Consider the following 16,683-nt stretch of genomic DNA (forward strand, 5'->3'; position numbering starts at 1 on the left):
AAGAACAGTGCTTGAAAATATAGTATTATTGAAAATCTGATTTAACTTATGACCTCCTTTTTTTAAATTAGTGACTGAAATGCATTACTTTTTTAATTACTGAATTACCGCAGTCTTTATGTGGCCACTTAGTGTCCACATGTACTTTAGCAACTGCTGCATGTCATTGTGTACTGTGAGTTATCTGATTATGTCAAGAAGAGTAGATGTTCTATAGCACAGGTATTTGTTGTTTCCACTGAGAGTTCAAAATTGCAGGAGTATATTTGGTGGATAGTGATAAAATGTTTTAGCCCTATAACAGAGGGTGTCTGCACCAGGAGCTTTATTGCAGGATCCCTAAGTATAGATGAAAACTGCAAGTCTAAAAATATTGAAAGTGCAATTTAAATATACCTTAATCTTGGCAGTTATTTTCAGAGTATAATCACCATGTTTGAATTGTTTTTTGTAAAGGTTTATAGCGCAACAATCCTGAGTTATAAAGGTTAGCTCAGTATGTTGCTATTTCCTTAAAATTTAGGTCTAGTTTATCCATGTTTTTAGACCCCATGAGGACAAAGAGAGTGGGTATATTTTTTTTTTCGGCATTTTCTACAAGGCCTTTTCTTTCCCAGCGTACTGTATCTCAGACAACTTCATAATTTACTAAACTGTAATCTCAATCCATGTTATTAATCACAATTCCTTTTTTTCTGGATACTCCTTTACTGCTAAAGCCTAGTGATATTTTAATATCACATTCCTTAATTACAAGGCTAAATTACATCATTACTTTAACATTGCACTTACTGTTGCAAAACAAGATCTTCTTTGCCTTCATGTCTTCCTAAACATCCAATCCATGCTGTCTCATTGCCATATTTTACTCATTCCGCGTCCCAGTTAGTTTAGATGAAGCGGCCTCTTTTTCCTTAACATCTTCTTCTGCTGGAGGCATTCAGAGAAATCTGGTTGGAGTTCATTCCAACCCAGATTTCTGATTTTTTGAGCAGGGATCAGTTCTCAAAATTTCAATCTTAGTTCTGATTCCTGACATTGACAAGTATAGTAATGCCTCTGCATGATGAGAGGGACTATCCATTCTGTTTCTTCATCTTCACTGTCCCACCTTGGACCTGGTCCTCCCAAAGTCACAATGATGTGTAAATAATTTTTGTTGACAATTAATGCTATGACCTCAATAACTTCTGCATGTTTTAGACACAGTCATTTAGAAAAAGGTCTGGTTGCTGTATCTTTGATGCAAGTTCCAGTTGGCTAACTTATTAATATTTGTTACATATTTTCAGAAGCAAGCTTTGGGAACCTGTTCTTCAAGCATTAGCCTTGTTGACTGAATAACTAAAGCTTTAATTATTTATGCTTTCCCAGCGTACTGTATCTCAGACAACTTCATAATTTACTAAACTGTAATCTCAATCCATGTTATTAATCACAATTCCTTTTTTTCTGCATACTCCTTCACTGCTAAAGCCTAGTGATATTTTAATATCACATTCCTTAATTACAAGGCTAAATGACATCATTACTTTAACATTGCACTTACTGTTGCAAAACAAGTTCTTCTCTGCCTTCATGCCTTCCTAAACATCCAATCCATGCTGTCTCATTGCCATATTTTACTCTTTCCTCGTCCTAGTTAGTTTAGATGAAGCCGCCTCTTTTTCCTCAACATCTTCTTCTGCTGGAGGCATTCAGAGAAATCTGGTTAGTGTTCATTCCAACCCAGATTTCTGATTTTTTGAGCAGGGATCAGTTCTCAAAATTTTCATAAATCTTAGTTCTGATTCCTGACATTGACAAGTATAGTAATGCCTCTGCATGATGAGAGGGACTATCCATTCTGTTTCTCCATCTTCACTGTCCGGACAAGGTAGTGGTGAAGTAAAGGGCAATATCAATATTCACAAAAACGGAGGAAAGAAACAGTCATCCAAAGAGGATAATTCCAAAGAAAATAAAGGTATGTGCTGTATGTGCTATGTTTATCAATATCAGTTTAAAAATGATATCATAAACAATAATATATAAATAGGCACCCAATATCTGTCTAAAAAAAGATTACCTATAATGTAGAAAAAATATGTGCACAGTATGCTGTATGGATTTCTTAACTGATGAAGTAATTAGACCTGTTGGATTTTTTATTTATTTTATTTAATAGTGAATGTAAGAGGAGGAGCTGGAACACACACTAGTGAGTGGGTTGCACAAAAAAACTTCCAGGTGGGCAGGGATAGAATCAAAAGGCATCAGTTAGGTACCAATTGATTTGCTTTATTCTTAACCTGTTCCATAACTTTTTCCTTTAAGCTGATCAAGCAGATATGTATTAATTAGGAGAAAATATGCATGCAACTGGTAATTTGTCTTTTGCACAGCAGCATGAAGAAGGGGGGTATCGTGCTAGATGCCAATGATACTCTTCTACAGTGCATAGGTGCTGATAATTAACATGGTAAAGGAGAGATATGAGCGAAGGGGTGACCTTATTGATGTGTTGTTAATACATCATTATCGACCTGTGTTGCATTCTGGTCAGTTCTTGGCTTTTGATCTGCTGCTGCAGTGAAGGGTAAGAACCTGGATGCTATCTCGCTAGAAAGCCAAAAGCATACAATGTTTCTAATATTTCCAATATTTATTTATCTTCTTGCCGGGAGTTGAGTTTTTAAAAACACAAATTTCAGATGTTTGATAAATAAAAATTAAAATGTGTTGCTTTAATAAACCAATGTATTTGTTTTGGTGTCAGTCACAAACTTTTGGCTGAAAGGTTCCTAGGTTTTCTCCCAGCAATTGGAAACAATCTATATTGAAACCATAGTTCTTATACCAGGCAGCTGAATGACAAAAGTCAGTCATTTGAAGGAATAGATAAGCTGACCCTGAAATCTCCAGTTGTCAGCCCTGCCTGCTGGACTATAGAACCAATGCTATCCTCCCCTCCCTCTGTCATCTCCACACACATATATAAATTTTATGGTTTCTTAGCGAAACACACCAGGGTAATTTATTATTATTATTATTATTATTATTATTATTAATAAACAGGATTTATATAGCGCCAACATATTACGCAGCGCTGTACATTAAATAATTTACCAACAGAATAGAGCATATTCACTTTGCAAAGTTTATTCTCACTTATCTTAGAATTAATCGATTCATGAATTGAGAAGCTGAAGCCCAATACTGTAAATTTCATAATATCTTCTATTTTTTAGGTGAATCACAACCTGGAGGTAAAAGTTGGCAAGGTAGTGATGAAGAACATGGTAAAATCAAAGGAGGAAAGAAAGATTCATCCAAAGAAGAAAATTCAAAAGAAAATTCAAAAGAAAATAAGGGTACATTTTTTAGATAATTATATTCTTCATCAATGTATGCTTAAAACAAATATCTTCAATATCAATTAACTTAAAAACTATCATCTGTCTGGAACAACTATAGAGAGGTTACATACAATTTCATCTACTTTTTAATGAACCATATCTATGCTCTGTTTTTATGTGGGGTTTGTTTCCACAGTATGTTTTTTTTTAAATCTTTTTTAAAGATCTATCTAATATAGGCTTTGAAAGAAAGCATTGATTCCAATGATTGCTAGTAGATTATTTTTCTTTCCTCTAATGACAGCTATAGTGGGGAACGAGAACTCTTGGCAGGTTTTTACCGCTATTGGTTTATTTAAGAGGTTTACTGTTACTTCTAGCCTTGCTGACAGTGATTTATCAAAAATAAAATAAGAAGACAGCAACTAGGTGATAAATAAACATTTAGATGGGTATTGGAAAGCTAGAACCCCTGTCAAATTTTGTACCTATACCTTTGTCTTGGTTGCAAATTTGCATTTCTTCCTGTTTGGTGAAACCATTGGGTTTGATTTATTTAAGCTTTTGAAGGCTGGAGAGAATAAACTTTTATCAGTGAAGCTGGGTGATCCAGTTAACCTGGAATGAATTTCTTCAAAGTCATTTGTTTTTGCTAGCAAATGTGTTGCATCCTGGACCAGATTTGTTCCAGGTTCACTGGAACAACCAGACTCACTGGAGAGCTTTAATAAATCAGGCCCGTTGTCTGTAGGAAAGGAATTAGGTCAAATTTCTCTAACAGAACCATGGGTAACAGCTAAAACCCTAGATGAGTTCTAATCCCTGCCAACTATATCAAAACTAGAAAAATGTTTTGTTTTTTGTTGTTTTGAGATTCACTAATTTACTGTATATATTGCCGTAAATAATATTTTTGTTCGCTTACTGCTGGCAATGAGAAGTAAGGGAAAAAAATGGGTAAATGGATGACAATTCAATCCTTAAATAGATTTTAAGACTTGACCTATCTAATTGAAATGTTATTTTATTGCTGTTTGTGTCCTTTCATGAGGGAAGTTCTGTTCAGCTGTTCTTTTATTTTATTAGCCAATAAACAGACATAATGAAGAGAATTTTTCTAAATGGGTGACAGCAATAACATGTTTTAAGTCATTCCCTTTCTTGTTAAAGCTAAAAATAAAGACAAGTCTTGGTCTTTAACTAATTTAATCTGTTTTGTTACTCTATATAAAATCTAAATAGGACCTGGCTCTGGCAGCCGTGAGAAACCTGGAAAGCACGGAGGAAAATACAGTGAAAGTGAAGAATCAAACGAGAAGGAAAACTCTAAAGAAAAAAATCGTAAGTTTCTGGCCAAATGTTATCTAAATCTAAGATTTCCCAATATTACTTTACAGATTTTCTGCTAACCCCTAACATGTGCTCATACCTAATTCACGAAACCTAAACAATGTGATCTGACCCTAAATCAATCTAACAAGATAGCTTTTCATAGATATGTATTTTTTACATACCTACCTTACTGAAATAATGCAATTAGTCTAACTCTAAAACTGCACAGTTTAATTTATTGTTATTTATATTTAAAAGAAGACTTTGGAAAGTCCTCCTTTGAAGACATAGACTTGGACAGTGGCATTGTTTCAACTAATAACCCAGAAATCACTATAGAGCCGATTATCAAACCTGTAACTGCTCACTTACTATATCAAGATAACTCAAAGGGAACTGAAGGAGATGGGAGTAAGTATGAACAAAAAAAGCACATCTATAATCCTTTAATTACTATTATTTAGATATTTGCATTTTAGATTTACAGTGTAGTGGACAATGCCATGCTTATCTTATATGAAATAAAATTATGATACTTGTCCGAAATCTGAAAGGTGCATCAAAAGGACACTGCACAGTGAAGTTTGCACATAAATATCATACTTTCATATCAACAGCCCCAACTTGGTGCATGAATACAGTTCAAATTATGAGACCTATTATTTTGTATGGATGCACACTACATTGTAAAGGGGTTAAAATACACTGGCAAAAAAGCTATGACCTCTCTGCATATATGAAAAAGCAAGTACACCCCTATGAAAATTGTTAACTTAAAGACCTTTTTTTTAAATTTTTGATTGATGTAATACATGTAAATACTTTCTGCTTAACTAGTCGAGTGAAGGTGTATTTTTCCTTCATGCCATCTACATGTCCAGATCTAATTTCTAAAAATCTATCCATGGCAAATGGAGTCTGATTAGTGGAGGGTGGGTTTATAAACAAAAAATATAAAAAAAAACTTATAAATAAACTCCCCCCCAACAGAACCTGTTGTACCCGAGGAGCCTGTGGTACCTGAGGAGCCCCTAAAACCTTCAGAACCAGTAGTACCCGAGGAGCCTCTGAAACCAGCAGAGCCTGTAGCACCTGAGGAGACCCTGAAACCAACAGAGCCTTTTGTAACTGAGGAGCCCTTGCAACCCATAGAGCCTGTGGAACCTGAGGAGCCCCTAAAACCTTCAGAACCAGTAGTACCCGAGGAGCCTCTGAAACCTGCAGAGCCTGTAGCACCTGAGGAGACCCTGAAACCAACAGAGCCTTTTGTAACTGAGGAGCCTTTGAAAGCCACAGAACCTGTTATACCTGAGGAACCTCTAAAACCCACAGAGTCTGTTGTACAAGAGAAACCTGAGATTGTAGAATCAGAAACTGTTACCTCAACAGGTAAGAAGTAAAATACTTTTGAAGTTTCTGAATAGCAAAAAAACATTGTTTAAAACATTGTTTGATGGTCCCATTTACAAGCTGGATATTCACAAACAAGATTTTTGGTAATAACTTACTCCAGTGGATAACTTGTGGGGTTAGAAGCTACTCGGACATTTTTAGGCTAGCCACAGAACTGACAATGAAATACATGCCTCTTTGCATTAAAAAAATTGTGACTCTTACACCATTCATATTTATATAGGCAATTGTACATCCAAGACATTTTTATTATATGCATATGACTAGATGCAAATAGCATTGTGTTTCAACATCACTCCTTAAACCTTGTTTAGTATTACTTATTCTTCTTTGGTCCATAGTTTTTAATGATTCAATAGTATTTATAATGCTTTAAATTTATTTTTCAGCACCACTAAATCCTTCAGAAGGAGAATCTTGTACCTTCAACCAAGAAACTGTGGCCAATGAACAAACTGTGGAGCTTGATTGTGTCACATGGTAGGCCAATTTTTTTTTTGTTGAATGTCTGGAAGTGGCCTCTAATTGTGCAATAGGTATATCACTTAATTTATGCCAACAGCACCCCCATGTAGACCTAAACATAAAAGACATGAGTACAGCTATTTAGAGAATAAAGTAACCTCAAAGTAAACTCAAAGCAATAATCTAGGAGGTACATCAAGTAATACCTCATACCTGAACAGGCACATTTAGCCCCCAGGAGCTAAACTGCAGGGCCCTAATAAATACTAATTTTCATTTTCCAGTTCAAGGCTAGGGATAGGCTGCTAGGGCACCAATCGCTATCTTAAAGGAGGCAGAGCAAGGTAAATCTATTCTCCTCAATAATGCCTGCTACTTGACCTCAATCTTACATTTTATCATATGCCATATCTACTAAATCTAAACTAAAGAGCTACATTTTACACTGGTACCACATGATTGGGAGGAAATAGAAGGAAGCCAGTGATTGAGATTTGTATAGTCAAATTAGGATATTCAAATGCATCTGAAAGTTGGCTCATACATAAGCTGCGTACACACTTCCAATTTTTATCGTTGGAAATGAACGACGAACGAACGATGAACGACCGATTGGCCAAAAATTGTTCGTAAAAAAAGTAAACAACGACGCCGACCAACGAGGATAGTCGTTGGAAATGAACGACCAGACCGGCGGATCGCATTGGATGACGATCGTTGACCATCTATGGTGTGTACGGTCGTTCAGTGATCGTTCATGGTCTGAGCATGCGCGATGAACGAATGTTCGCTCACTTCCTGTGCTGCACGTCACTTCCTGTATCGCTCAAACGATCTCATCTATCGTGTGTACAATATCTGCGAATGATCGTGTCGTTATCTGTATGTACAGGATCAGTGCTATACGATCGTTCGCAGATATCGTGCAGGATCGTTCGTCGTTCGTTTACCAACGATAATAATTGGAAGTGTGTACGTAGCTCTAGTCTTTAAATTTACAATGTACATTTTGTGCCACAATGTGGAAATTAGATTACAGAAAAACAGTAAAACAAGGTTTTTATTAAAATTTCAGCTAATTATATTAAATATCTCACACAATAAAAATGCTCTCACATTAATGAGTGTCTTTTATATTTTAGTACATGCAATGATGGAGCACTGACCTGTGTAAAAAATCTGAGTTGTTCAGGTAATGCTTATGTGCTGTATTTATAAAGTTCCAAAAATATTTTACAATTTTACATTTCGAAAATTACTTATTTTTATATTAATGTGAACTGGAATGGCCTTAAAGTGCACCAGTCAATACACGTTATTTACTAGCCCATGTGATGTCTATTTACATAAAACAGTGTTTGGCCTGGAACAAGGTGAAATAAAATAGTATACATAGTTTTAATTCTCTATTTATTCAGTGACTGCTAACAGACTACAGTATCGTAGTTATTATTAATGTGACTTTTGCCAAACATTTGCTGCAGGTCTTCTTTCTAGTAATTGAGTTTTAAAATACAATGATTGATATACTTGCTGTCAATGTTCAGTGAATACAGTTACTGCTCTATATATACATCCTAATAAAATTCTGAAAAACATATAGTATTTTATGTGGGAATAAACACAAAAACACAGTGATTATTCTGTTAAAATACATAGATATGTTAATAATAGATAATATGAGTCCACTGTTATGGTGCATAACTATGCCAATTTGTGTTAAGGTAGCCCATTCCTTTGTGGTTCATCCAATGACAGTGTGAATCCAGGCTTTGGGTTTATCAGTATTTTCTTGTTTATGGGGGAATATATATATTTATATATAATCATACACAGCTCTTCACCTGGGTTACTGCTAGCAGTGCTATATTTAAGTTTAGTTGGATTCATTGTCTTGGGTGACAGCACAGGAATTTATATCAACAGTTCCTTGGAAGTATTAAATATAGTTTATTTATTTTAGTTCCTGGTAATTGGGTATTGTCTCCCAGTTACTAGAATGGGTATAAATTACAATTTGTAAAGGTGATAATAACCTGTGATTGTTTTTAGGTATCTGTTCTGTTACTGGATTTCAAATGATTCGCACTTTTGATGGCACATTATATGAGACTCCCGGAACTTGCAGCTATGTTTTAGCTAAAACAAAAGACTTTACTATCACCTTGAACAATAAAGTTTGCTCCGAACTTGGGAATGATGTTGAGGCAAGTGATGATACTGATAGTTTAAAACACAAACCTTATACAACTCTTATACAACCGAAATTAATTTCATATCAAAACTTTGATCTTCTATTGTAGGATCCAGAAGCAGTTTGTATTGAGTCAGTTGATGTGTACATTCCATCAAAGGCAAGCATTAAGTTGCTGTCAGATGGGAGCATATTGGTGGCAGGAGAGAAGACATACCTTCCCTATTCTGTTCTAGGTATGTTTTACACAATAATTATGTCTCATGCAGTTTTTGATATTAAGAATCTGAATGCCAGGTATATAAAAAATCTGCATATAAATACATGCATATATTTTACACAATAATGCAGCTAGGTATTTATACCAAAGCAATTGCAATGTATTTTATACAAAACTACAAAAACGTGTGCTGATAACTATCTTGATACCACTCTTCTGTAATCATATATACAACAGTACTTATGTTGGAAATGGAATGTATAAAACTTTAAGCCAATCAGACCTTGCACCTGTGAACATGTAGTGAACTTTTAAAAGGAGCTTTTAAAAGGAGATGAGAGTAGAGGCATGACTGCTACTGCAAATTGCCCAATCAATAAGTTGGGCAAATGTTTCCATTTTTCCCTTTTTGTTATACCCTCAGTAAAGACTCCAGATGTTACAATACCCTTGTAGGGGTAGTTGAATCACAAGACCACCTGAAGAGAACTTAAAAAAAGGCAACAAAGCGCCAAATATTCTTATTAGTTTAACTTTTCTAAGACATGAACAATGTAGACATTAAAATAATGTCATAATGTAAAGTAAAAATGGTCACTGTATCCAGACCACCTAAACATTGGTGGGTCCAAACTATGACTATTTTCTGTCTGTATCCCATTGGGGAGATTTCCCCTCACTATTAGAGATGCTACAGGAATTATATAAAATTTCTACAAAGTGAGGAAAATTATGCATTTAAACATTTGTCAGTCACCCATTTTGTCCTACCAATTGTCCTACTGACAACTCAAAAATGTTAGATTTCCTATCACTTTCTTTTTCAGTTTAATGGTCACCAGGAGAAAGCGACAGGGTTAATCACCCAACAGGGACAAACACAACAAAAAAACCATAAAGGCATTTTAAAGTTTCCCTACACTATCCAAAAAAAAGTTTGGATATACACATTAACTCCTAACAAGTATTTTATTATCACCTTGAATCACATAATATCACATCTTACATTCAGTCAAACAATATAACGATTTGACGAATCAGCAATACGTTTTTCCATTCACATTATATTTTTAATTCTATTTAGACACCATTACAGTCTTGAGAAGTTCTTCAGTCTTCTTGGATGTGGTCAGTCAACAATTTAAACTGCAGTATGACTTTGCCGGCAACCGCTTTTATGTTATCCTTGATGCCAGCTACAAAGATACAACCAGTGGCTTGTGTGGGACCTACAATGATAATCGTAATGATGACTACAGGTAGGAAGAATTATTTTCTTTCAGAGTCTTTGTCTATATCAGAAGTAGCAAGGTGATACTTTCTTTAGGAACCGTTTTCCATAGTTTTAGCTGAAAAAAGAAACTTTGTGGTTCCTCATAATTTTGGTGACAGATATGCTCAAGAGGAAGCTATCCACCTTCTATCACAAAGTGAAAGTCCAAAAATTGAAGCTGAAATTACACAATTTACCAATTGATCTAATTAGTTGGATTGTCATGCTAACTACTTAAAAATCGGCTGTGTGCAATATTCTCCATTTTACTGTACAATATTTATTTTACCAATGAATTATATTTTAATCAAACACAGGAGCTCAAGTGATATTACTGAAACTGTATCCGGCTTGTTCAGTAAATCTTGGAAGACACAATTCCAGTGCTCAGATGGTGAAAAATCACCAGAAGACAGAGGTAATCATAGAAAACTTTTGATTTGGGAGGGGGGAGTAAATTATTGAACAACAAACCTTTGGATAACTTTGATTTGTACCATTAATCTATAATTTTACTAATTTGCTAGTATTTGTACTATTGGATCTAATGAGGTTCTGCTGCATAGACATGTACAGACATGCTGAGAGATGAAGGGTTAGTAACTTAGTGTACTGTTGCTTCATTATCCAGTTAGCTAAGAGTTGGGGCACAACTGTATTAACTGTAAATAGGGTACCCCCCTCCTGGCTGGGATGTCCTGCAAGGTTATATGATTCACAAAAATGGATGGGCAGAGTAAAAAATCCTTTAGCACACTTGTGGTAAACTCACTTGATATAGGCGACCACAAGTTCAACCCTCGACATGACCAAAACAGTCCATATATGTGTTCTTCAGCTGTGCGTTTATCTGTTCACCTGGAGACATAGTTATCCTAAATTCATTGCTGTAACTGAACAAATCTGGCCCATTATTAAAAAAATTATAGTAATGCTGCTATTTAATATAATATCTTTTTAACAATATCACACATAATATATATGTCATATTTATTAATAAGTAATTGAATTCTTATTTGGCTTTGTGCCTAATTCAATTTTCTTCTAACCATACAGGTAAAAAAGTGCAAGCTGATCTGACTTGCTCTGATGCCTTCGAAAGTTCAATTTTTGAAGACTGTGCCCTTTTGATTGACACTCACAACTACAAGACATCTTGCTCTAACAGTTTATACTATGGTGGATCTATTGGACTTTGCTCTGCCGTGGCAGACTATGCCTATCGCTGTGCCCATGCAGGAATTATTGTCCCTGTTAGCTCTACATTCACAGACTGTGGTAAGTTTAAATAAGTTTATTTAAATAAATGAAATTTGATTTAATGTTAGACTATACACTTTTTCTCCAAGGCCACCTGTCTAAGTTCCATGGAGGAGTTTTTGTCACATTTTGGTTTACAAATCTAGCAATATTATAGGATATTTAGTTCACATTTTATATCTGATAATATTAGTATTTAATTTTTTCTGTCCTAGTAATTACTTACCAGGAATCACTAACAACCTTCTTTTTACTGGTTATACATTACAACCTAACTACTCTTGTTTAGGATAAGAATTGTTTTAGGAGAACAGGATGTGTGTGTACCTTTTATGTGAGGGACAAACATCTGTCAAATCAGATTGGCTCAGTGGTAATGACTTCTACCTTCCAGTGTTATCATCCTGAGTTTAACACTAATATTATGGCATTTCCATATAATTGGTGTGAGCTTCATGAAAAGTTATTCTATTTCCATTATGTTCCACTAGCTTTATGAGGCCAATGTCATTTTTTCTTTATTAGCTCCGGAATGCAAAGGTGATATGATCTTTACTACCAGTGATACATTCACTCAGCAAGACTGCGCTGAATACTCCATTAGGCTCCAGAAGATCTCATCAGCAATCCCTCTGAATGAAGCTTGTATCTGCCCTCCAGACCTCTACTATGATGCCTCCCTCGATAAATGTGTCAGCGGGTAAGAAGACACCCATTATCATTCACTGGAAGTGTATATTCTTCTATTTATTTAGTATTCTCATAGTCCCGTAGTGATTGAAACAATGCCATTACTGGTTTCCATATAAAAATGCTAATTGCTTAGCTGGTTCTGATTCCTTGTTCCAAGTGTCTCCTGCCTTATACACAAATCCATCAAATGAAGTCAGGACTTATGGTGTGTTTCCAGAACTGTTCTGGGTCATTGGCTTAGGATTAGCATAAAAGCCAGGCAACTTTTAGAATTTTTAGAAAGAGAAGTCAGCAACAGCAGTTCCATAATTACCTCAGCACAACAAGATCTTGTTTCTTGTTTTAGTTATGTTTCAGTTACAGATTGTTACTGTCCACTGGAACATCACATACATAAAATGTGGGATATATAGCAGGAATGTAGCAAAATCATTGAGATTTGTCTCAATCATTTATTTTCTTTGTATAAATATCCTAAGTTTTACCATTTTTTATACACTTATAACTTTACTATAGTTTTACATGCTACATGCAATCAGCAACAACATCTCTAGAAATTTGGCAGCAGGAAAAACCCAAATGTCGTACACCAAGTTTAGCCCCATCTAGGGGTAAATGAGAAATCCAGGAAGGCTTAGGGTTTTCATCATTCTGTTAAATAAATGGGTTAAACACAGAATTCCTTCATTTGCTATGTATGAGTGTAGGGTAGCTTGGAAGTTGAATCAGCACCCATGGCTGTAAGTGTAAGACAGCGTTTTACAGCCATGGGTGCTGTAAAACAGGGTTTTAAAACAGTATTGGTTTATTGTAATATAACTGAACTAAAAAAAAAAACTAAATTATATATAATGGCAGGAGCACACACTACTGATAGCTTCTACTCACACATTCATGCATGTTCAGTGTTTGTCTTTGTTGCTAACATGTCTAAAAAACTGTGATGGTAGTGATGTTGGCATTCTTAACTTTCTACCTGCCAACCATTTGCGCCCTCTCAAGTCTAGTGTTGCAGTCTGCAGTGATTTACAAAGTAGTGGGACTGTTTGACACCGAGATGAACACATGACAACTAGGTTTAAAGCTAATGTATGTACCTTTTTCCGTGCTGCTAAAACTTTATTTGTAATTTTTTCAGAGATTCGTGCCCTTGCTACAACAAAAATCGTGTGTACAAGCTGGGAGAGACCATCACTCAGCCTGATGGACAAACATGGTATGAAGTTTATTTGAACAATATTCTGCTTATTTGTAGAGGACTTCTTACCCCTAAATCAAGTTTTATGTAGCCAATACAAAGAGTTTTTTAGCATATGCTTTGCAAATATATTTAGTTATATGTCTATTTACATGTAACATCTTGTTGTCTTTTAGTCCCTGTGAGAGAGTATTACAGTGTGGAGAAACTGAACAACCCCCAGCTCCTGGTAAGTTGCTGCACTGGCATAAATTAATCCATAAGCGCTTTGGGCCTGTTGTGTGCCTGAAGTTCATTGAAATGGTTCTCATTTTTCTGCAGTACATGTGACAAACTGTAAGTCGGCTATCAGCATAGGCGTAGCCTATTATAGTTGGGAAGGTGCCTATATAAAATATAAGATTTTGTTGGCTGAAAGAAACAATACAATGCAGAAGCACGATTTAGACCAAGTTGCCTATTGCAGTGATAATGGAAGAGGAGCTAACTGAGGGAGGGAGAGAGAGCACAGATTTTTATAAATATTAGCTAGCGGCTTGCTGATCTTTAATTATCCAATCAGCAAGCTCTGTGTATTGAGATGCCTAGACATTAGCATTAGTACTAGAAAAGCATAAGTACTAGGAAAGACTTCTAAAAAAGGTCACTTCCAAAATTTTGCAGACACAGTTGCACCACAAATGCTTAGACCTAGTTTGTCAACATAATTAACATGTGCCAAATTTTTTTTTATGTTTAAACAAAAAGCTATTGTAATTGCTGGTTGTGTTTGATTTCAGTGTCTATAATTTTTCTTTGTTTAATTGGCAGAAGTGGAGACATGCTCCGATGATGAAATATTCTTAGACTGTTTGGTGGGTTATGGCAAGTCATGTGAGCCAACTTGTCAGAACTTGGCAGTACTGGACCAAGTCTGCACATTGGAATGCCAGCCAGGATGTGTCTGCAAGACTGGGTAGGCTTTTTATAAATTGAAGGCATTTATCATCTATAACTAGAAGATGTAACAATATGTTACACATTCTGTTTTTTTAATTAAACGTTTTTTACCTTCTAGTCTGTTGAGAAGTAGTGATGGAAGCTGTGTGCCACTAAATCAATGCCCTTGTGTGCATGGCGATGATGTGTACAACCCTGGTGAAACATTGGCACGAGACTGTAACTCATGGTAAGCAAACACTTGCGTTATTTCACCTCTCTCTATGTAAATATACCTACGGGTAAAAATGAATGTAAATAGTTGGACAGACACATGCAGAATCTGTGATGAAGTCAGCAAATGTGCAGAGGTCAACTAGAGAGTGAAAGCTGACTCTCTAGGAAGTGATGTGCCCGTTATCATAGAAAATTCCCTTACTGAAAAAAATCTGCAAAGCATCTATTGCATTAAAAAAATGCCATTCATATTTCACAAAGCAAGAATACACCAAATTTGTATGTTGATCAGATGAAGATAAAGAATCACAGGAATATTGTAATATAAGAAAAGAAAAACAGATTTCTCATCACGTTAAAGTCTACCTGTATATGACCTTCAGGCTTCAGGCTGTGCTACAACTGTTAAGAAAAAATATGTCATAACGGACTGACCAAATAACATAATCTAAATTAATACAATAATGATAATGTATGTACTATGTAAAAACATCTCTTGGTAACTATTGTTTCAAGATGACCTAGTGTGGCACTGGTCCCAATTGTCTGCAATAGGTTTATATTCACTATTTTTTTATATAAAAAATATATTTATTATGCTTTATTTAAAACAGGTTTAATAACAAGTAACAACAATCTGTTAGTCAAAACAGATGGTAAACCTCATGAAATGTATACACACTATATAAAAATAAAAGCTCAAAACCTGAAATATAACCATTTTTTTTTTTTTTTATTTATTTTCAGCACATGTGAAAATGGCAAGTTTGTGTGTACCAACAACCCATGTAACCGAGTATGTAACGCATACGCTGGATCTCAGTTCCTCCTTTTTGATGGTGTCTGGAAGACTTTTGCTACAAGGCACTGTGCAATTGTCCTGGTTGAGGTTAGTTGAAAAATATATGCATGTACTTACTCAGTGTTGAATTGTAATAAAAAAAATTGTAAATGATAAATAAAGCTGCAGTAATTCAGTCAAAATGTACTGTAACCATCAGAGAATAGTTTTTTTTTCAAAAAAGGATCTCTGGAGTGGTAGCACTCACACTTTATTGTCTACCCTCTTGCCATCAAGAAACTTGTGTTTGACAAACCTTTCATAAAAGTTTACTATTTCTAAATTTGAAACACTGTAGGAACGTGGCAAATATATACCACATTTGCAAAAATATTATTTAATGTATACTGTTTGATTTTATTTTTTAGTCTCTGAAAGGTGAAAGCCCACAATTTAGTGTTGTCATGCAAAATGCCCCGAATGAGGAACTGGGTGGAGCTTTGATCAAAAAGATTATTACCATCAAATTTGGAGGAACCACAGTTGTGCTCAGTGACTCTGATCCTGAGGTGGTAAGTGTTTCTGCAACAAGACACATGGTGATTTGATGACGGGCAAATTTTAAAGAGGTCATGTTGTTTGCTAAATTCAATTTAGTGCAAAAGAATTCAATTTGATGTAATTTTATATGTAATTGTGGGTTCTTTTTTTTCTTACATTGTATTCCTCCATATTTCTATCCAAGGCCAGTTTTATAAAGATGAGGGTTAGGACTAGATTGTTGCTACCTGTGCGCTATTTGGGAAGCTTCTCATCTCATGTCTGTGTGATATCAGTTTTTAACAGTTATTAGGAGGAATTCACAGAAAGAGGGCCAACAAGGTCTATTATCTACAATCAGATAGCAACTATATCAATCTATAACCTGTTACAGTGATAATCCAAAAAGGACAGGCAATGGTGCAAATCTTCATTAGTCCTGAAATGTGCTTCTAAAACTTACATACATGGCTTGCAAAAACAAAACAATACATCATAATAAAACTCATAACAGCACAAACTAGTGCATTTGCTCCCAAATCAAAGTCTTTTGAAAACCTAGAACAACTGCAATTTTTAAAACAGTTCAAAGGGATCTTTGAAGTACTTTAAAGCTGCAACAAATGTATTCTGTTTTAGTGCTTTGCAATGTTTTTGCTTATTTTACATTGCTTAATGCTGCATTAAAATATGTTTTTATATGAGCCCAACTCTCCTTACTGTATATTTCCTGATAACAAGGCATGCTTATCTGAATGACAATAGTATGCCCAAAACATTACAATTAATTAGGCAGGTAAAACAGTTTTAGTCGTGTAACT

General features: G+C 35.1%; 2 protein-coding genes across 2 annotated transcripts in view; both read left to right on the forward strand.

The window, feature by feature from the left end:
- The window catches only part of LOC140341248 (uncharacterized), a 40,468-nt gene extending 38,728 nt beyond the window's left edge, over positions 1–1,740 (forward strand). The window contains exon 12 of the mRNA XM_072426814.1: positions 1,643–1,740. Coding sequence (XP_072282915.1) covers positions 1,643–1,740 — 98 coding nt within the window. The remainder of the gene's footprint in view (positions 1–1,642) is intronic.
- An 87-nt stretch (positions 1,741–1,827) lies between these two features.
- LOC140341249 (uncharacterized) overlaps positions 1,828–16,683 on the forward strand; it is a 63,791-nt gene continuing 48,935 nt past the window's right edge. The window contains exons 1-18 of the mRNA XM_072426815.1: positions 1,828–1,966; positions 3,231–3,353; positions 4,581–4,679; positions 5,661–6,059; positions 6,473–6,563; positions 7,691–7,740; positions 8,601–8,755; positions 8,852–8,978; positions 10,047–10,221; positions 10,553–10,653; positions 11,292–11,513; positions 12,021–12,195; positions 13,327–13,404; positions 13,563–13,615; positions 14,197–14,341; positions 14,444–14,554; positions 15,289–15,430; positions 15,751–15,894. Coding sequence (XP_072282916.1) covers positions 1,828–1,966; positions 3,231–3,353; positions 4,581–4,679; positions 5,661–6,059; positions 6,473–6,563; positions 7,691–7,740; positions 8,601–8,755; positions 8,852–8,978; positions 10,047–10,221; positions 10,553–10,653; positions 11,292–11,513; positions 12,021–12,195; positions 13,327–13,404; positions 13,563–13,615; positions 14,197–14,341; positions 14,444–14,554; positions 15,289–15,430; positions 15,751–15,894 — 2,529 coding nt within the window. The remainder of the gene's footprint in view (positions 1,967–3,230; positions 3,354–4,580; positions 4,680–5,660; positions 6,060–6,472; positions 6,564–7,690; positions 7,741–8,600; positions 8,756–8,851; positions 8,979–10,046; positions 10,222–10,552; positions 10,654–11,291; positions 11,514–12,020; positions 12,196–13,326; positions 13,405–13,562; positions 13,616–14,196; positions 14,342–14,443; positions 14,555–15,288; positions 15,431–15,750; positions 15,895–16,683) is intronic.

Source organism: Pyxicephalus adspersus, chromosome 11 (genome assembly GCF_032062135.1).
Source record: "Pyxicephalus adspersus chromosome 11, UCB_Pads_2.0, whole genome shotgun sequence".
Lineage (NCBI taxonomy): Eukaryota > Metazoa > Chordata > Amphibia > Anura > Pyxicephalidae > Pyxicephalus > Pyxicephalus adspersus.